Below are 20,701 nucleotides of genomic sequence, written 5' to 3'. Positions count from 1 at the left end.
TGTTTTCTGTTACATCATCTTTGTGAAGCAGCAAGGATACCTGCTCATATGTGTCCAGCTGAGTGTGGTTCTGCTTGAGTCAAAAGGTGATCCCTGATGGGGTGCCAGAGAGGCCTGTGTCTGCTTCATGAGGTGTATAAGCAGAGCTGTCTGGGAGGGGGAAGCAGTATAAACATGTAAAATTAGTGGGTTAGGATGTTTAGTAATTGCTGGCAGTGTCCTAAATTAAGCATCTAGCAAATGAATAGTTGACTCATAAGCAGTTACGCTAAGTCATTCACCGTTTTATTTATTTATTTATGTATATATTTATTTTTAGGTTTGGGAGACTCTGTAGCCCAGACTATCCTGGAACTCACTATGTAGTGCAGGCTGGCTTCGAACTCAAGATGAGTTCAGCCTCCTAAGTATGGGCGTTCTTGGTGTGGCCAGAATCACCATTACAATTGCATGTATTCAAACATTTCCACTTGGAAGAGAATAGTCCCGCTAGTAAGGATCAGTACTGAATTTTATTTTATTTTTAGTCTCTAGAGGTATATCACGCAAAAGTTTGTTCCTTCTTGCAAGCAAAACTGATGGGTGGTTTATCTCTGTCTTAGAGCCATAAGAAAGTAGGCGCCTTATGGAGGGAGGCTGACCTCAGCTGGAAGGACTTTCTACCAGAAGGGGAAGATGTACATAATTTTCTCTTGGAGCAGGTGAGTAACAGTTCCTTTTGACGATGGTTGGTTTGAGGTTGTTAGAGCCCTTATGTAACATTCATGAGACCCTGGGTTCTAGCCACATCATTGCAGATGAAGACAATGATAATAATAAATAAATCAAAGTAGTACTGTTGAGGGGCTAGGATACTGGCTCAGTAGAGCCTTAGGTTTGACCCCAACATTTCAGCAACTTAGATGAGAACCATAGTAAAGGCAGCTGTCAGGTACCACATCCAGCACATCTCAGGACCCTCTGTTGATAGTAGGTACCACATCCAGCACATCTCAGGACCCTCTGTTGATAGTAGGTGCATGGGCAGGAAAGTTTTATTTGGGTGAACTGGCCTCTCTGGGAAACTCAGCGTGTTTATTATAGAGCGTTGGACAGAGAGGCGGGATTTCTGCATACAGATAAATGAAGAGACAATTTTAATGAATCTCAGTCGGCGCAATCTCTGCAGGGGCAGTCGTCAGGCCGTAATATCTAGTGGGAAAGGCTGTTAGTGGACATTTCTGTGCACACCATCATCATTTTTGCACGGACCAGAAAAGAAGGCTTTGCCATTTCCCCCTGGATCTGAGGCTAATGGGTCCTTGACGTGTAGCACATTCACCAAGGATAACCGCACACTCAGGACTTCCTCTGTTCTCAACACCAGGAAGCTGTGCAAGCATTGAGGACCTGAATTTAATCCTCTGTTAAAAATGGTGTGGACTTGTATCCCAGTACTGAGTAGTCAGAGACTGGAAGATTGGTAAAGCTTGCTGGCCAGACAGTCTAGCCTGGTAAGTGAATTCCAGGCCAGTGAGAGACCCTGTTTCAAAGCAAGGTAGATGGATGTGCATATACACCTATATATGCACATGTACACACATGACTATAGCCCCGTATACCACACATAGTTTAAAAAAGAATACTTAACTGACTTGGTGATCCAGAAGTGGACTTGATAAGTAGTGACATCACAAAAGCTGCCAGTGTCCTGAGCTCCAGTTTGAAGCCACGAGGTGCTCTTGAGTGTGGGGGGCGGGAGGTGGGACTAGAATGCCACTTATAAGAGAGAGAATTGTGGACAGACTGTTTACAACCCCACTGATACTAGTTGGAGGGATCTTAAAACCAGAACCTTCTTTAGCTTCCTCCTATTTGATAGCCAAATGCAGAAATTTCCAAGCTAGAGTACATTCTGGTACTAAACAAGCCACTGTAAGACACCAAGTCAAGGCACACAGAACCTCTGCAAATCTAAATCCTGAATCCCTTGAGTTTGGGCATTGTGTGCCAGTCCCTGGAATCCCACCTCGTGGGGGCTGAAGGTAGGATCTACAGGTGATCAGTCTGACTAAATGGTGAGATACTGTCTCAGACCAACAAAGTTAAACTAAGGCCAGTCATAACATAATCAGTAATGACCATACCTACTGGTGCACATAATCCTAGCACTCAGGGGTCAGCAGGGCATCTCTGTGCATTTGAAGCCATCCTGGTCTACATAGAGAAAGCTATTCAGGGTTACCCTATCTCCAAAGGGGAAAAAAATTGAAACCAACAACAAAACCCCACAGTAGTAAAAAATAAATAAATGGCAAGCCCATTGCTTTGCAGTGTATTGAGATGTGCACTATGGGGTGGATGTTCTTGAAGTCACAGTTGTTCAGAAGCCTGATGCAGGAGGATCACTTGTTTACCAGAAATTTGAGGCCAGTTTGAGCAGTATAACAGAACCAAAGCAAGGAAGTGTCATCTTGGGTACAGAGACAGTGACTGGGTTGCTGTGCATTTACTTCAGTTGTGAATGTAGTCTAGGTATACTAGTGACATGCTCATAGAAGGAAGAACCACAGGGCTGGAGAGATGGCTGAGCAGTTAGTCTTAAACTCACACTGTAGGTAACACTGAGGCAAGTGGATCTCTGTAAGTTCAAAACCAGCCTGGTCTACATAAGTGAGTTCCAGGACAGCCAGGGCCACACAGAGAAACCCTGTATCCAAAAATAAAACAGAACAAAACTAAGTCATGTGCCGCCACCACCACCACCACAGAGCTAGAAGAAAAGTTTTAGGGAAAAAGGAAAAGGCAAGAGTGCTCACCACTGCAACAGAAAGTAGTGACATTATTATGAATTCTATTCCAAAATGTGAGTCAGATGTCTGAGTCAGTTCTATGCTAATGTACCCATTAGCCTCATTGAAGGGAACCAGTATCCAGAACAAGAATTTAGGTTGTAGTTAAAAATGTTCCTACAAAGACAAATCGAGAATCCATGGTCTTTCTGTGAATTCTACACATATCTAAAGACTTAGTAATACTAAATAATACTGAACTCCACAAAGCAATCTTTCAGTTGTAGGAAACCAAGAAAGTGTGTCTACTTTCCTGGTCCTCACTGAGCAGAAACAGGCTGATCTCTTGGCTCAAGGCCAAGCCAAGGCCACATAGTGAGACCCTGCTGAAAATTCTTTCTTGAACACAGGGAAATGAAGTTGCTGATATCAATCAAGCAGTGCTTCAGGCTGAACTCGGGGTACTGGGAAGCAATGCAGAAGTCATACTTGAAAGGAGACCCTCTGGTATTCCTGGCAGTGTAAAAGTGGGCTTCTGATTCAGGCTATGTTCCCTTTGTTGCCTGTGATTTCAAAGACATGAGATCAAGCATCATAATTCACCCCTTGGGAGGTGCGGAGTTAAAGATTCTCCTTGGTTACATAATGAATTGGAAACCAACCTAGCCTGTGAGACTGTCTTAGTTAGGGTTTCTATTGCTTTGAAGAAACACTATGACCACGGCAAATCTTATAAGGAAAACATTTAATTGAGATGGCTCACTTACATTTTCAAAAGTTCAATCCATTTATCATTGTGGTGGGAGCATGGTGGCATGTAGGCCGATATGGTGCTGGAGGAGTAGCTTAGAGTCCTACATCTTGCAGGCAACAGGAAGTCAGCTGAGAAACTAAGCTTAGGAAACCTCAAAGTCTGCCCCCAGAATGACATGCTTCTTTCAACAAGGAAGTACCACTTGGGGGCAAGTACATTCAAACTCCCACAGAGACCCTGTGTCAAAACCCCACAACAATAAAAGCTGCTATGGTGAACTTGGGAATAAGTGAAAGTCAGCCCAGTGCTCAAGGTTCTAGGAAGAGAGGTAACTTTTACAAATACTGTACAGGGACTCATACAAGTGTTTCCCTGAGCATTGCCTTCATCAGTGGTGAAGCTTTGTTTTCAAATTTTTTTACTTTTATTGATATGTTAATACTGTTAATTGCTTCATAGCTCAAAGTAAGTTCTGTAAATTCTGGTGAAATGTTAGGTTTTCCTTGTAGATACTTTAATCCCTCAGAGCATTGGGTCATGTCATGGAAAGTTTACAGTTGTACACACTGATGGCTTTTATTTATGTGGATTGGTGTTTTGTTTGTATGTATGTATGGACTCCAGGTGGATGCCTGGTGCCCAAGGAGGCCAGAAGAAGGAGTCAGATCTCCTGGAACTGGAATTACAGATGGTTGTGAGCCACCATGTGGGTGGAGTTGAGCCTGAGTTTTCTAGAAGAGTGTCCAGTGCAATACTCTTAATCACTGAGCCAGCTCTCCAGCTCTTGATCATTCTTTAAAAAGCTTATGGCTGTCCTCTTAGGCTTCTTTATGTGTGTTGAAATCTGAGGAGCATACTGTTTACCAACACTGAAACAGAAAAATACTTTATAACAATGTTGGGCAGGGCTGGTGTGGCTTAGTGCCAGAATGCTTATTCGTAGTCTCGGATTCCACTAAAAACTGCAAAAGCGGGGAGAAGGAGAGATAGGAGAGGCAGTGTGTGTCTCGGATTCCACTAAAAACTGCAAAAGCGGGGAGAAGGAGAGATAGGAGAGGCAGTGTGTGGAAGAAATAAAACATTGGGATCAAAAACAGAATCCAAATGAGTTGGAAGAGGGCACCAGATCTCATTATAGATGGTTTTGAGCCACCGTGTGGTTGCTGGGAATTGAACTCAGGACCTTTGGAAGAGCAGCCAGTGCTCTTAACCTCTGAACCATCTCTCCAGCCCGGGTTTTGGGTTTTTTTTTTTTTTTTTTTTTTTTTTTTGGTTTTTCGAGACAGGGTTTCTCTGTAGCTTTGGTGCTTGTCCCGGAACTAGCTCTTGTAGACCAGGCTGGCCTCGAACTCCCAGACATCCGCCTGTCTCTGCCTCCCGAATGCTGGGATTAAAGGCGTGTGCCACCACCGCCCGGCTCCGGGTTTTAGTTTTTAATCGGTACTGAATTTTAAAAAGCACTGGAGAAAACTTGATTTGAATGATCTTTAGTACTCCTGTGTAAATAATGGTGTAAAGCCAGGCACAGCCATGTATCTTACTTACTGCCTGCCGGAACAGTGTGGGTTTTGGTTACTGTTTCCATGACAGTTGATAACATCATTTTTCGCCCTTGTGGTTAGCATGGTCAGGATCCTTAGGGCCTATTGCTGCTGCTGTCTCTGTAGAACTAACACCAGACATGAGTTATGGAGAAGCTGCAGACTTAGCCCTCAGGGCCTCCTCATCCTAACTTCCTGCAGGACTGCAGTTCACAGTGATCTGGAGGTAGCAAAGCAGAGAGAACCATAGGGAGTTAGTTTGCCTTTTTATGGATCATAGAAATGCACAATATAAAAGTTTGAAGATTGGGCTGACAAGATGGCTGCAGATAAGGCACTTGTTACACAAGCCTTGGTGGCCTGTGTTCATTCCTTGGGACCCACATAAGGTAGAAAGGCAAAGTGTGGGTGGAGCGATGACTTAGCAGATAAGAATGTGTGTACAGTTGCTGTGGAGGTCAGTTCCTTGGCAGGCTGCGGATGTCTTGCCACCTGTAACTCACAGCATCAAGAGGTCAGACGCCCTCTTCTGGATGCTGAGAGCACCTGCGCTTGCATGTGCACATGCCCATAAGGACACGTAATTAAAACTAAAATAACTTTTTTAAAAGTTATTATCTGGCCTCCATATCATGTGCATATATACAAATATTAAATAGATTTTTTTCAATTTAAAAATTAGATCTAATTAAGTGTATGTGTCTCTTAGTGCAGATGCCCTTGGGCCAGAGGCAATGGATCTCTCTGGAGCTAGAAGTAACTGACAGTTGTGAATTATACCCTAGTGGGTGCTGGGAATCAAGCGCAGGGCCTATGCATTCCTAACCACTGAGCATCTCTCTGTCCCCTACATACAATTTATTTGAAAGGCTGGAGACTCATGGAAATGCTGCTGAAGTAGCAGACGTTCACAGCTCTGTGTGGAGTGTGTCTGCTGCTCATGGCCAGCCTTCCCTGTCCATGGAACTGAACGTGGTAGTGACAGTGAACACTACCTGTGTCTCACATAATTGTCACATTGAACAATACCAGTATCATGTAATCGGCACAGCGAATGATATCAGTGTTACCTATTTGGTTCCAGAAATTGGACTTCATAGAGTCAGAAAGTTCCTGTTCCTCTGAAGCACTTTTGAAGAAAGAACTCTCTGCTGAGGAGCTGTCTCAGCGGCTGGAGAAACTCATCATGGAGGACAGGGCAGACGACGAGCGGATCTTTGACTGGATAGAGGTACAGACACCAAGCACGCTCTGCTGTCTGTCTCTCCGGAGTCCCCACGGCAGTCCTTTTCCTCAGACCTTTCACCCCATGCCCCGTGGCTTTTGTGCCTATGTGTGTGTAGCGTATTTGAAATTCAAAGACCGTTCAGAGGGTTTTTACAAGTACTCAGTCTTCTTTATCACTTTTATTTATTTATTGGTTTGTTTGGGGGATTGTTTGTCTGGTTATTTTTTGTTTTGTTTTAAATCAAGATCACATGTATAGCCTTGGCTAGTCTGGAACTTGCTAAGTAAACAAGACTGGCTTTGAACTCATAGAGATCTCCGTGCCTCTGCTTGTATACACCACCATGCCCAGTCAATTTTAGTTTTTAACAAGTCAAGTAAAAACCTATTCAGAGCACAGACCCATTTCTCTGGGCCTCATTTCATTAGAATGCATTCCATATTTTATCACTTGTATACTAGCTTAGATGAAATTGATGAGCAGCATGCAGTTGCTGTGACGTACTCTGACTTTTCTTCAGTGTTCCGGCATGTTGTGCGTTTTAACCTGTTGCTATATTCCTTTGAGTGGTAATGCTCATCTGTGAAGGTGCTTACAGGCTTTTTGTGAGGTCGCAGAAGCAGAATTCCCCCTTACCCCACTGTGTCCGCTGATGTGGGATTCCCCTCTGAGTGCTGTGATTACCATTAATGAATAAAGAAAGCTGGCTTGAGCCTGTAGCAAGGCAGAATTTAGCTAAGTGGGAAAACTAAACTACATGCTGGGAGAATGGAGGTGGAGTCAGGGAGAAGCCATTGATCCTCCACCAGAGACAGATATGCTGAAACCTTGCCGGTAGGCCACAAGCCTCATGATAAAATATAAAATATTGTAGATGGGTTAATACTAGATGTAAGAGCTAGCTAGCAATACACTTAAGTGATTGGCTAAGCAGTGATTTAATTAATATAGTTTCTGTGTGATTATTTCGGGGCTGAGCAGCCAGGAACCAATAAGCGGCCTCTCTTACAACAACCCGCTGTGGTCTTTAACCACTCCAGGCATTGAGAAATAACGCGACTGACCCTAATAACTTGATTGCTTTTTCTCTCTTGTTGGTACCTGGTAATCTTTTCTTGAAATCTTGCTTTCTCTCTTTTTTTTAATCACTGCTTTTATATGTGTGTGTGTGTGTGTGTGTGTGTGTGTGTGTGTGTGTGTGTATGTATAGTTTTAATATTTTATTTTATGATGTGGGTGTTTTGCCTTCATATATGTCTGCACTGTGTGCATGCCTAGTGCCCAAGAAGGCCAGAAGAGTGTGTCATATGGTCATGGTTGTAAACCACCATGTGGGTTCTGGGAATCAAGCCAAGGTTCTCTCCAAAAGCAGCAAGTTTCCTTAACTACAGAGCCATCTCTCCAAGCCCTTAATCACTGCTCTATTTATTTATTATTTGTAGGTTGTTGTTAGCTGCCCAGCAAGGATACTCTTTTTTTTGTTTGTTTGTTTGTTTGTTTTCTAGACAGGTTTTCTCTATGTGTTCTGTGTATCACCCTGGCTATCCTGGAACTCACTTTGTAGACCAGCTGGCCTTGTACTCACAGAGATCCACCTGCCTCTGCTTCCTGAGAACTGGGTTTAAACACATGCTCCACCACCACCCATGCAAACTCTGCTCTTGACATGAGCAGTAAGCACTCGACCAGTGAACCATCTTAACAATGACAGCCAGGTTCTGGCATTCCTTTGAAAGCTGTTTGTGCTGTCTGAGTTTGGCCACACATGCAGACCAGCAGTTTAGGTCATGAAATACATTGTATAGATACTTGTTTTTGTTGTTTTGAACAGAGTCACATGTTACCCAAGGTGGCCTCCAGACCCCCATGTCTCTAAAGACTACCTCCAATTCCTGGTCCTCCTGCTCCGCCTCTTTGATGCTATGTAACATGTGTGCACAACCACACCAGCCTTATCTTCCACTTTGATTTGGGGCTATTCCCTGGAAACTCCTACACTGGACTCAAATTAGTTTTCAGTCAGATAGCTTTCTGGTCTGAGAATACTCATGATTTGGGTTGAATCGTGACATCTGCTGTCTTCACTTTTCATCATCCTCAGACTTCATTCATATGCCCGCCTTGTCACTTAGGTCTGAGGGGAACTGAGGGATGGATGAGTGGAGTGCTCTGAGGACAAAACTGCGAACTTTCCAGCTCCCCCACCTGGGGACATTGCTGTCCTCCACTTGGCTTTGTAGTTAGCATTTATACCTCACCGACAAGGGAAGATCCATCATTAGATAGCTTCAGATGCCTTGCTGGAACTCAGGAATCGTGTCTCATTCTAAGATGAGTAATTAAGATTAAAGGTTGCTTTAACATGGCTACATTTTTCTGAATATTGCTTCTAGTGTAGCTGCAGGGGTCTCTGTGACTATCATGATCAACAGAGTAACAATTTGGGGGAGGCACGAAGGTGGCTTGGTTCAACATGACTAAGTAGCCATGTTCATCCAAACTTCGGAATCTAATCCCAAGTAGTTTATTTTAGACAGCTTAGCACAATTTGGTTAAAAAAAAATTTAGTGTACAATAAAGCTTAAGATATGACTACATTGAAACTTTGTAAAATACATGTGATATCTTTCATAAAGATGGGTTCTGTAGATTGACTACATGTGACATCTTCCATAAAGATGGATTCTGTAGATTGAGAAGCTCATAATAAGGGTTTGGGGGAGGATCCAGTATAGTCTGTTCCACACAGCCCAAAAGGTCTCCCAGCCTTCTGGATGGGTAGCAGCTTCTGTATACCTTCCTTTGCAGGACCCCTGCGTGTTGACCATTCCTGGTTCCCGCAGTGCTTATCTGTGAGCACAGGACCTCCTCTGGGACTCCCTCCCAGAGGTGGGTAGCCATCTCTTTCCTAATCTTAACCCATTCTGCTATAGTTGATTCTTAGACGGCAGCTGTGCTAACCACTGTGCCAGCAGCACCAGTTTTTATTCTTGAACTCGGGTAGCCTCAGCCGTGGGTCTCCTGCTTTCTGTTCTGAAAGTCAGGTCTCAGCTCACGTGCTTAGCGCCGTCCCCTCATGACTTTGTAGATGGACAATGTGTCGGTGGTCGAACTTTCATTTCAGAATTCACTACATACTTGTGATTTTACTTTTTGTTCTTTAAACTGTCCAACTTCGTTATAAATTAACATTGCTTTACCAAAAAATTGCATATGTTTGTCCACTCTTAGGTTCTACTGCACTAACATTTGCAGTAGTTTCTTTAGGATTCAGTTCAACAGTCTTAGCAGGGATAATTGAGAATTCCATACATTTTAATATTCTTTCACCTCCCTAGCTCTCCCAAATCCTTCCCCGGTTTCACACTCAGCTTTATAGGATTTTCTTTTTTTTTCCATAGGATTTTTTTTTTTTTTTTTGGTTTTTCACGACAGGGTTTCTCTGTGGTTTTGGAGCCTGTCCTGGAACTAGCTCTTGTAGACCAGGCTGGTCTTGAACTCACAGAGATCCGCCTGCCTCTGCCTCCCAAGTGCTGGGATTAAAGGTGTGCGCCACCACAGCCCGGCTAAAAGAAACTTTTTTTTTTTTTTTTTTTTTTTTGTTTTTCGAGATAGGGTTTCTCTGTGGCTTTGGAGCCTGTCCTGGAACTAGCTCTTGTAGACCAGGCTGGTCTCGAACTCACAGAGATCCGCCTACCTCTGCCTCCCAAGTGCTGGGATTAAAGGCGTGCGCCACCACCGCCCAGCAAGAAACTTTTTAAAAAACAAGAAAAGAGAGCAGGAAAGCCATAGTAGTGGCTGATCTCTCAGTGCCTTTGAGTCTGGCTGTCGACAGCCTTCGGCAGGCCCAGCATCCTTCTTCCTTCACTTTGTTGCTTAACCTGGAGGCTTCTTTGCCGTTTTCTCCAAATCTTTTCTACTGTGAGATGCTAGGATTAGAATACTTGTCCTTATTTGTACAAGGAAGGAGCAGTTCATTCCCTTGTAGCTGTCGAGGAGAAACACTCAAATGGTCTACAAGTGTTGTCTAATTACATTTAGTTAATTGGTTTATTTGCTCCCTTGCTTGGAATCTCATCCTTTGTGGATTTCAAGTATTGTCCAGTACTTAGAATTGCTCTGTAACCTGTTTTTTAAAAATATTGTTGAATGGCCAGGCAGTGGTGGTGTACAACTTTAATTCCAGCAGCCTAACTGAAAGCTAAGTAAAAAAATTGTTTGGAGGTTTTTTAAAAAAATAACAAGTAAGTTGTTATTTACTTTATATGCATTGGTGTTTTGCCTACATGTATGTCTGTGTGAGGCTGTTGGATCTCCTGGAGCCAGAGTTACAGGCAGTTGTGAGCTGCCATATGGGTGCTGGGTATTGAACCTGGGTCCTCTGGAAGAACAACTGGTGCACTTAATCTCTGAGCCATCTCTCCAGCCCCCTGTTTGGAGTTTTTAAGAATGTCAGTTTAGCCTGGCAGTGCTAGCACACACCTTTAATCCCAGCACCCAGGAGGCAGAAGCAGGTGGATCTCTGAGTTTGAGGCCAGCCTGGTCTACTGAGTGAGATTCAGGACAGCCAGGGCTACAAAGAGAAGCCCTGCCTATACATTCATACATACATACGTAAATAAAAATGTAAAAGCCCATTATCTTAAAATAACACACTTTTTTTTCTATTTATTCTTCAGAAATAGTTGTTCCCATGTTTGAAAAAGTAACTCTTTGAGGCTTGGCTTCAATCCAAATATAGTTATATGGGTGGGTTTTTTTGTTTTGTTTTGTTTTTTTTTTTTTTTTTTTTGGTTTTTCGAGACAGGGTTTCTCTGTGGCTTTGGAGCCTGTCCTGGAACTAGCTCTTGTAGACCAGGCTGGTCTCGAACTCACAGAGATCCGCCTGCCTCTGCCTCCCAAGTGCTGGGATTAAAGGCGTGCGCCACCACCGCCCGGCTATATGGGTGGTTTTGTGTGTGGATGTTTGTGGTTTTTGTTTTTGTCCTTTTTTGTTTTTGTTGTTGTTGTTGGTTATCTTGAGTTTGTTTTTTGAGAGAAGGTGTCTCTATAGAGATCAGGCAGTCCTGGAGCGCACACTGCTCACCAGACAGTGCTTCACTGTGGCCAGCTGTAAAGCAGGTGCATTTTGTCAGCATGTCTCTTGGCACCCACTGCTTTCCATAGTCCGTCCCCAGACTATGTGGCATTGGCCCCACATGCCTCTGTTTCTGCGATTGGCCTGGTCATGAAACTCTAATGGAATAAAGTCCTTCCTAGCTACAGTGGTGGTCCCAAAGAGCTGACCATCTGACTGCCTGCCCTCACTGATCCCGCAAGTTCCTGCTGAGTGGGATTGAGGGCAGGTGTCAGGAAGAGGTTTCCTTGATCTGCCTCAGTTGTAAAGTCCTACGCTGGCCTGTCTCTAAATGACCTTACATGGCTAAACTTTCAAACCCAGAAGCAAACAATGACATGTTCAGTGTTTCTTGCCAGGCACTGTGTTCAGGCTGACTCTCTGATGGAAAGTCCCTGGGATACTATGGAAATATATGAAACCCTTTTTTAGGGATTGTCTCCCGGTGCATTTGCCTTTTTCTGTTGCTGCCCATCATCTTAGTGTAAGGCTAAGCAGCATCCATGCAGTGGAGTGGAATCTAGGGTCCTTTTGACTTCATTAGACATTGTGGAATGAATTTCTCAACACCTGAAAAGTTCCAGACTGTTCTGGAAATCGGCCCTATTTGCTGTAGATGAAAATGAACAGCAGTGTTGGTCCAAGAATGCAGTCGCATGGTGAGAACATGATCCAGGCAACAATGCATTCATGCTTCATGGTGCAGCTGCATCTTCCTGTGTAGCTCTAGCTGGCTTCAAGCTCACTTTGTAAACCAAGCTTCCTAGAACTCACAGAACGTCCTCCTCTGTCTTCTCTCTCTTCTCCCTCCCCAAACCCCCAGTGCTAAAATTAAAATTTAGACATGGGCAACAGCCCCTCGCCTGTAGTGTGGTCACTTTTGCATACGTAGACAAGGTGGGTCTCCTTGTGGGTTGTGACGGTGGAATGTTGTTGGATGGTTGCAGCTCTAAATGACCATAATACATGATGCTGCGTGATTGACTGAGGGCAGAGGAAGAAGTCCTCAAACCTGCCTGGCTGCCGGGAGCGTTTGCACAGACAAGTGCAAGCACCTTACACTGCCAGACATTCTTTCTGTTTTCACTTCCAGGCTAATCTAGATGAAAACCAGATGAGTTCGCCTACATTCCTTAGAGCTTTAATGACGGCCGTTTGCAAAGCAGCTATCATAGGTGAGTGGTGTCTGTCGGTTGTGGTTCTGAGCATCTAAAGTACACATTGTCACCTCTGCGTTTCATGATCTCATTTTATATTTCTTGGCACTTGCAGTTTCTGCACAAATGGTGGCATCCATATCATGCTACCTGCTGTCTCAGCCAAGGGTGAATAGTTGATCTCTCAGTAAGAACAGGTCTGAGCCTCCCTCGCCTGCCTACCTCATGTTCTGCAGTTGAGCGGAATTGTGCACTGCTCCTTGGGTGCACGTAGACTTTTCCTTCCACTTTTTCTTTCCATCATCAAGGCCATGTCTTCCATTCATGAATGGGTTGAATATTTTTTATTGTTTTTTTGAGGTGGGCTCTCATGTAGCCCAGGCTAACCTCAAACTCTCCTGCTTATGTCTCCCTTGTGTTAAAAGTATAGTTACCTGTGACCAAGTTTGGCTTATTGTTTAAATATCTATGCCATGTAAACTTGACCTATAGCTCTAGCTCCCAATTTTGCTTTATTTTTGCATTTTTAAAGTATTCATTTGAATTCCCACATTATTAATTAGTAATATTTTTAATTGGCATGGCAAATTATAATTGTACACATTCGTAGGCTAAAAGTGATGTTTTGATAATGTCTACAATGTAGAATGTTTAAATCAAGCTAATCAACATATCTGTCAGCTCTCCAATTTTATGATGAGATACCTGATTAATATGGCTCTCTTAAGTTGCCATAAAACCTTGGTACTGCCGGGCGGTGGTGGCGCACGCCTTTAATCCCAGCACTTGGGAGGCAGAGGCAGGTGGATCTCTGTGAGTTCGAGACCAGCCTGGTCTACAAGAGCTAGTTCCAGGACAGGCTCCAAAACCACAGAGAAACCCTGTCTCGAAAAACCAAAAAAAAAAAAAAAAAAAAAAAAAAAACCTTGGTACTGTTTCATTATAATTTACATAGGTAAAAAGTCGCGAAATCTGCCTTCCACATGTGTTTCCCTTTCAGGGATTATATCATTTTCTATAGAATATACCATTAGAAGTGTACTAGTGTCAGAGGCCTATAAGTGGAGGCAGCAGGATCAAAAGCGCAAGGCCCACCTGGGATACAGAGAATATTTAAGGCCTATGAGACAGCTTAGTGAGACCCTGTCTCAAAATGAAAAGTTCAGGGATAGCTTGCCAAGTGTGTGAGGCACTTGGTTCAGTGCAACAGAAGAATGTACAGAGTTCAGTCTTTGCTTTAGAGCCCCTTACTTCTCCTTCCATAGATGTGCATGTCTGCTGTTCTCAGCAGTAGAAAGGGTTCTGTGTTAACTCTGGTTCTTGTCGCTGCAGCCGACTGTTCTACCTTCAGAGTGGACACTGCTGTCATCAAGCAGAGAGTGCCGATCTTACTCAAGTACCTAGACTCAGACACAGAGAAGGAACTACAAGCACTTTATGCACTACAAGCATCAATAGTAAAACTTGACCAACCTGCCAGTAAGTTTCCATCTTGGTGCAGTGAGTCCAGCCAATCAGGTAGAATTTGTAAGCCTTGAAAGTTGGGGTTTGGACATGGGCAGTGGGATGACTTGCAACAGCTTACAGAATCAGCAGTGTGAAAACCTATGTGAGATGATGCTATTAAGTCTAGTTAAGAAGGGTGTGGTGTCACATGCCTTTAATCCCCTCACTCAGGGCAGAGGCAGGTGGATCTCTATGAGTTTGAAACCAGCCTGGGCTACAGAGCAAGTTCTGGGACCACCAGGGCTATTACACAGAGAAACCCTGTTTCAAACTCTGGGAGGGGAAAAAGTCTAGCTTAGAACCTAGAGAGAGAGAGAGTTCAAGTGTAAAGAGCATTGGCTGCTCTTCCAGTGGACCTAGGTTCGGTTCCCGGTACCCACATGGCCGCCCACAGCCAGTCTTAACTCCAGTTCCAGGAGATACAACTCCGTCTCCTGGTCAACACACCCAGCGGGCATGCACATGGTGCACAGATACACACATACATAGTTGAACTGGATAGGTAACGTTCCTCCATAATCCCTGGGTGTGGCTAGGTCAAGAGAAACATAGCTTCAAGGCCAGCTTGGGCTCAAAGGCAACTGGTGTAGAGTTGATCTTTCCATAGGACCAGGTCTAATGGCTCTGCTGTCACATTGGATGTATACCTTGCTCTGTATGGCAACCTAGCCACCTTGAGATGCTTGTGGCCGTGGTACATGTAAATGTAGCTGTTATGACTGAGAACTGAATTTCCCGTTTTATTTAACTTGCATTTAGGTAGCCCCATGTGGGTATCTTGGATGCAGATTAATGGCCTTGAGAGGCTGGCCAGTGATCTCAGCATCCTGAGCACTGGCATTTACCAAGGCTTCCGTTACCCATGTACCCCAGTGTCAGGTGCTGGCCACTGAATCTTGGACACCCTCAGGAATTACTGCAGTTTGTACATGTGGATGGAGTAGGCTTATTTCAGGGATGGCCTTGAGTGGTGGTTCCCAGATACTTTGCTTGTGTTCTGACGTTCGCAGAGTTATCCTCTGAAGGTGGAAGTGCTCCTGAGTCTTCCTGGGAGAGGAGAGGAAGGACTAAAGCATCTAATCCTCAGAGTTAGAGAGGCCCTGAAGTCTGAATCCAAAACTGTAGTTGTTTTTCCTTCTCTCAAAGTCATGTGAGGTCATGTGACAGGATAGTGTCCTTCTGAGGTGTTGCAGAAGAGGACACTAGCTTTTCAGATGAGATGCTGCCTGATGAAGTAAGTGGCTGCCAAGTTAACATTAGGTATATCGACCGCAGACATCTTGGGAACTGTTGGTTTGGGAACCTGCCACCATCAGACTTGTGGTCTTGTTCCATTTCCCTGTAGATCAACTGAAGTTGTTCTGATTTTATTTTTGTTGGGTTTTGGCATGATTTATTTCAGTGTTAAACTATTATAATTACAAAGATTAATCAAGAAATGTGGTTGTGAATCGGTTTGGTTCTCATACTAGTTGACACTGCCTCCTCCGCTAGGGTGACGGTCAGGAAGCCAGCTGCAGCGAGTCCTAAGAGCCAGGGGTGATGGTGCTCACATTTAATCCAGCACTCAGTGAGCAGAGGCAGGTGGATCTCTGTGAGTTCAAGGCTAGCCTGCTCTACATAGTGAGTTTGTGGCCAGTCAGAGCTACATAGTAAAACCCCATCATGATAGAATTATCTTTTTCTCTCTTGCTGTGCTGTGGGTTGAACTGTTTTAAAGGAAGAATAAATACATTTAAGGGGGCGTAATGTCTCTACCAGTGTTCTCCCTTTTCCACTGTAAGAGAAAAATAATTCCAATTATTCAAACAGTTGAGATATTTAATACCCCAAAGTGCAGAGATCACCTTGGCTCATGTTTTCTGTACAAAGTCATTCTTTGTTTTTCATACAGCCTTAGAATTTGTGAAGTGTTTAATTTGATAACTATATAATAAGAAACAACTTCCCCAGTATCTGAATATGTTAAATTTGAATAAAATAAAAGGTATAAAAGTAATATAGACTGTTTAGGGTTTTCCTCTGCAAATGGCTGTTAATGTTTACAGCATCTAAAGTGTGTAGAGCGTGGTACTAGGAAGTGAGTATTTGTCCATTCACTCACTCTCTGGTCCACACATCACTGCTTCCCTTGCTGCTGTGATGCCCCAACCAATGGCTGTTTCCACCCACTTGCAGATTTGCTCCGGATGTTTTTTGATTGCCTGTATGACGAGGAGGTGATCTCAGAGGATGCCTTCTATAAATGGGAGAGCAGCAAGGACCCTGCAGAGCAGAATGGGAAGGGCGTGGCCCTCAAATCTGTCACAGCATTTTTCACTTGGCTGCGGGAAGCAGAAGAGGAGTCCGAGGATAACTAATACTTCAAATACACAAAAGAAACAAAAGAAACAATTTAAGTATTTTTTTAAAAAGTTCACTTCTTCGCCAATCACAGTGCAGCAAGGCCAACTCTCGCAGAAACCCCACGTGTGCACGAGTGGGAGAGGGAAAAGGAAACAGGTGATCATGGAGGATAAAGGTGCTGGAACAAGGAGACAGCAAACCTGAGGGCGGGAGCTCGAAAACCAAAATACATGTACTATTTATAGAAAATATTTTCTGTTTTAATCTTTTCTTTTTAAACGAGGACTCATACTTAAAAAAAAAACACATTTAGCAAAAAAAAGAAAAAAGAAAAAAAGAAAGGAAAAAAACAGTTGAGAACTTTTAATTTATTTTAAGGACTGCAAATGCCAGTGTGTAATTTTTAATTTGCAGTTTCTGTAAACAACTTGTATAATAGAAAAGCAGAGAAATAAATTTCCCTCCCCTTCAGATACACCCACATCTGTGTTCAGACACAGCTATTAGTCCAGACTTGAAGGTTTGGGGTGAACAAGGTAAGAAAGATCCTTTTTTTCCCCTCCTTCTCTCTCTCTCTCTCTCTCTCTCTCTCTCTCTCTCTCTCTCTCTCTCTCTCTCTCTCTCTCTCTCTCTCTCTCTCGTTCCACTCCCACCCCTGATCAGATCTTTCTGCCTGCCTCTCAGCTTGCTTCCAAAAGTTAAAAATCACACTAGTAATCAAAACATACATAACCTCGGAACAGAAGGAAGTACTGTGGACCAGAAAAATCCAAGAATTGTTCAAAAAAAAAAAGTGCTACCCTGGAAATACCCTGAATACCATTGAAATCGTTAGAGCAATCTTAAGGCTTGTAAATACATAGAACAGATATTTAAAAACATAAAAAAGGAACTGACTCAATACTATTTCTTTTCACTTTCAAAATATAAGGAACAAAATAAAGACAAGCATTGCAAGTTTAAAATAAAGCGGCGTCTCCTTTTGACAGCTTGGGAGGTGCTGGCTGGCTGCTAACTACGTATTCCCAGTTGCTTCTGATGGTGTGGCTGATGATGTGCGTGCAGCCATGTGTGTTTCTGTCCAGTGTGGATACAGGGGGTGCTTGTGTGTAGATGGGAGTGCAGCTGTGTATATGAGGACTCTAGGCAACAGATAACCCCATAATATCACTGATTTTTAAATCTCTCATTAATCATTATAGTAGTTAAGAGTCCCAAAGGTGGGGTGGGAAGATGGCTCTATGGTTAAGAGCGCTGGCAGCTCTTACAGAGGACCTGGGTTCAGTTCCCAGCACACAAATGGCTGCTCACCACTGTAATGCCTGTAATTCCAACTCTGGGGGATACAACACGTTCACATAGACATGTATTCAGTCAAAGTACCAATGTGCATAAAATAAAAAATCATTTAGAAAAAAATTAAAAAGAATCCCAAAGGTAACTTTGGAAGGAATCTAAGAAGTTGGGCCAACAAGATGCCACTGCAGGTAAAAGTGCTCACTGACAAGCATGCAGGCCTCAGCTTGACCCCTGGGCCCACATGCTGGCATGAGAGTCAGTTTTTGCAAATTGTTCTCCGACCTCCAGGCATGCTGATGCCCGTGTGCTTGTGCTCACTGTACATGTGTATGCGTGTGAACACGCGCGCACACATACACATACATAAAGTGGGAAAAAAATCGAGAGCTAAATGCTGCTTTGTGGTAGGAGTGGAGTTCAGCAGCACTCGAGCTGTGTGGATGATGACAACACTCCACTTGAGCTTCACCAGGCCCCTCTATGGGTGTGAGGCCTCTGGTGACCTGCTGGGTCTGTGCTGCTGCTGTCTCTCCTTCCCTCCATGAAGGTAGTACTTGGAGATGGGGTTTGTTGCTGGGCTTTCACCCTACAAAATGTAATTTTTTTTTTTTTTTTTTTTTTGGGGTTTTTCGAGACAGGGTTTCTCTGTTGTTTTGGAGCCTGTCCTGGAACTAGCTCTTGTAGACCAGGCTGGTCTTGAACTCACAGAGATCCGCCTGCCTCTGCCTCCCAAGTGCTGGGATTAAAGGCGTGCACCACCACCGCCCGGCCTACAAAATGTATTTATAGACAAAGCCAGCCTGATCCCAAATAAACACTTTGTATTCCATATCCACATAATATGAGATTTGTACCGGCTTCTGCCTAACAGTGTCCACAGGAGGAGACCTGCCAACGTGAGGCAGCAGAGCAGTTTTCTACTGTGGTAAAGGGCTTTCCTGGACTGGGCTGAGCACACTCAGAATCCAAGTGGATGCGTTCATGGAGCCTGTTCCTCTGTGGTGAAGAGTCAGCAGCATCAGCCATAATAGTGAGCTTGGGACGTGGTTTGAGAGAGCCTAGGTGCCTTGGAAGTTTCAGAACAGTCACCTGATTGAATTAGTTATAATGTGGTAATGTCTCCAGGACTCTCATGCAGATGATTCCCATCCAGGAAGCTCCTGTGGGGTGCAGGCTTTGTGAAGGAGCTGGTGGTGTGCATGGGAGTGGGGGAAACTGAGAAGACTTGCTTTGAGCTCAAGGTCATTCTGGAGTTAATGAGTTCTGAGTTCTAAATGAAGTTATGAACATTGAACTAATGCAATTTGTTGGCCAAGTGTGTAGTCTTGGGATTGCTACCAGCAGAGTGTGGTGGGATCCAGTTTAAGATAAACATATGGTTAACTCATGCCTGTGATTCCAGGACAGGAGAGACTGACACAGGGGAATTGCTGCCAATTCAAGATTAACCTAGGCTAAAGAGTGAGAGTCTATCTAGGGGGGACAATTTGCAGAAACTGAGATGTCCTACTGGTAAGAGTGCTTGCCCTGCAAGCTTGGGAACCTGAGTTCAAATCCCCAGCACCGATGTAAAAAGGTGTGCATGGTTTTGTGTGCCTGTAACCCCATTCCTGGGAAGATGGACGCATGCTGATCCAGAGAGAGCATTATGACCAGAGTGAAAGTCAATTCAGTGAGCGAGCCTGTCTGAAGGCGGTAAGTCAGAGAGCTCTTCAGACCCTGCTCAGATGGGTGCTCTTACTACAGCGTGCATGTAACACACGCATGGATACACAAAGCCCCAAAGCAGTAATAGGCAGCAACAACTGGCTTGCCTTCACTGCTTCCAGACACAAGCTCTGCGGGGCCTGGGGGTAAAACACATTTTTACTTCAGGAGCTACCTGTTCAGTAAGTGTCTCTGGTGCAAAGAAAACAGTTGACAGTTATTCAGCAACCTGAAAGATGTCCTTTTTAAGGGGGAGAAAAAACAAGTTTTCAAAATAAATGCATTTTAAATTCCTGGGTAGACACAGTTGGGTGGTGGAGTTGTTTTTCTAAGCAGACATTCACAGGCTGAGGATACAGGAAGCAAAGTGTATTCTTAGCACAGGTTAGGTCCTATGTCCAATTCCCAGTAACAACTAGAAACAAAAATTTACCATCTACAAAGCGTCATAGCCTCTGCTCTAGGGGAGTTTCTGTACTGCATAAAAACAAAGATTGGGCCAGGCATAATGACACGCGCCTTTAATCCCAGCATTCAGGAGGCAGAGGCAGGTGGATCTCTGTGAGTTCAAGTCCAGCCTGGTCTACAAAGCAAATTCCAGGACAGTCAGGGCTACACAGAGAAACCCTGTCTTGAAAAACAAAACCAGAAAAGTTGGGGTTTGCACTCTAGTTTGCATTGTCTAAACCTTGGTATAGGCTCATGTCCCCTTGCTGTCCCACACTCTTGCTTTTAGCACTTACACAATGTAAGATGCCACAGCATATCTTGTATTTTCCCTCCCAACCCTGGGATCAGGGCCTGGCACCTGGTGAGGGTGCTTTTAGAGACCAGCGTTTCATTGAGTCACTGCTCTTGGGCTGTCTCAGCATCCTTGTTGAGGAAATCATCACACTCTTTACTGAGGGAAAGATCTTGCCACAGGAGACATGGGCCTCAAGCAGCTGACTTGGGAGCGAGCAGTGCTGGTGATATCTGAGAGTGCTGTCCTGGCACATATGGGACTCTGAGCACGAGGGAGGGAAAAAGGGAGGGTGTGTCTTCTTAGTATGATGGTTTAACCTTCCCTTAGCTGTGAATAATCAGAATCTACTGAAGTATCTTTGCTGCGGCATGAAAATGTTACCCAGGGCTGAAGTCAGTTGGTGCAGTGTTCACAAGTCTGAGGACTGGGGTTCCATCCCCCAGCACCCACAAAGCAGTATACATGTGAAAGTTTGCCTGTTACCCTGATGCCCAAGAGATGTGATTCCTAGGGCAAGATGATGAGCTGTGG

The 20,701-nt window shown here is 44.1% G+C and overlaps 1 protein-coding gene across 17 annotated transcripts in view; it reads left to right on the top strand.

Annotated features, from left to right (window-relative positions):
* Positions 1–17,241, top strand: part of Eif4g3 (eukaryotic translation initiation factor 4 gamma 3) — a 239,448-nt gene extending 222,207 nt beyond the window's left edge. For all 17 annotated transcript variants that reach the window (XM_057785401.1, XM_057785396.1, XM_057785399.1 and 14 more), the window contains 5 exons: positions 603–701; positions 6,151–6,297; positions 12,504–12,585; positions 13,900–14,046; positions 16,252–17,241. In XM_057785401.1, coding sequence (XP_057641384.1) covers positions 603–701; positions 6,151–6,297; positions 12,504–12,585; positions 13,900–14,046; positions 16,252–16,433 — 657 coding nt within the window. In that variant the 3' untranslated portion in view covers positions 16,434–17,241. The remainder of the gene's footprint in view (positions 1–602; positions 702–6,150; positions 6,298–12,503; positions 12,586–13,899; positions 14,047–16,251) is intronic.
* The last annotated feature ends 3,460 nt before the right edge of the window (positions 17,242–20,701 follow it).

The sequence above is a fragment of the Chionomys nivalis genome, chromosome 11 (genome assembly GCF_950005125.1).
Source record: "Chionomys nivalis chromosome 11, mChiNiv1.1, whole genome shotgun sequence".
Lineage (NCBI taxonomy): Eukaryota > Metazoa > Chordata > Mammalia > Rodentia > Cricetidae > Chionomys > Chionomys nivalis.
The sequence above is the reverse complement of the archived record's forward strand: the minus strand, read 5'-3'. Positions and strand labels throughout refer to the sequence as shown.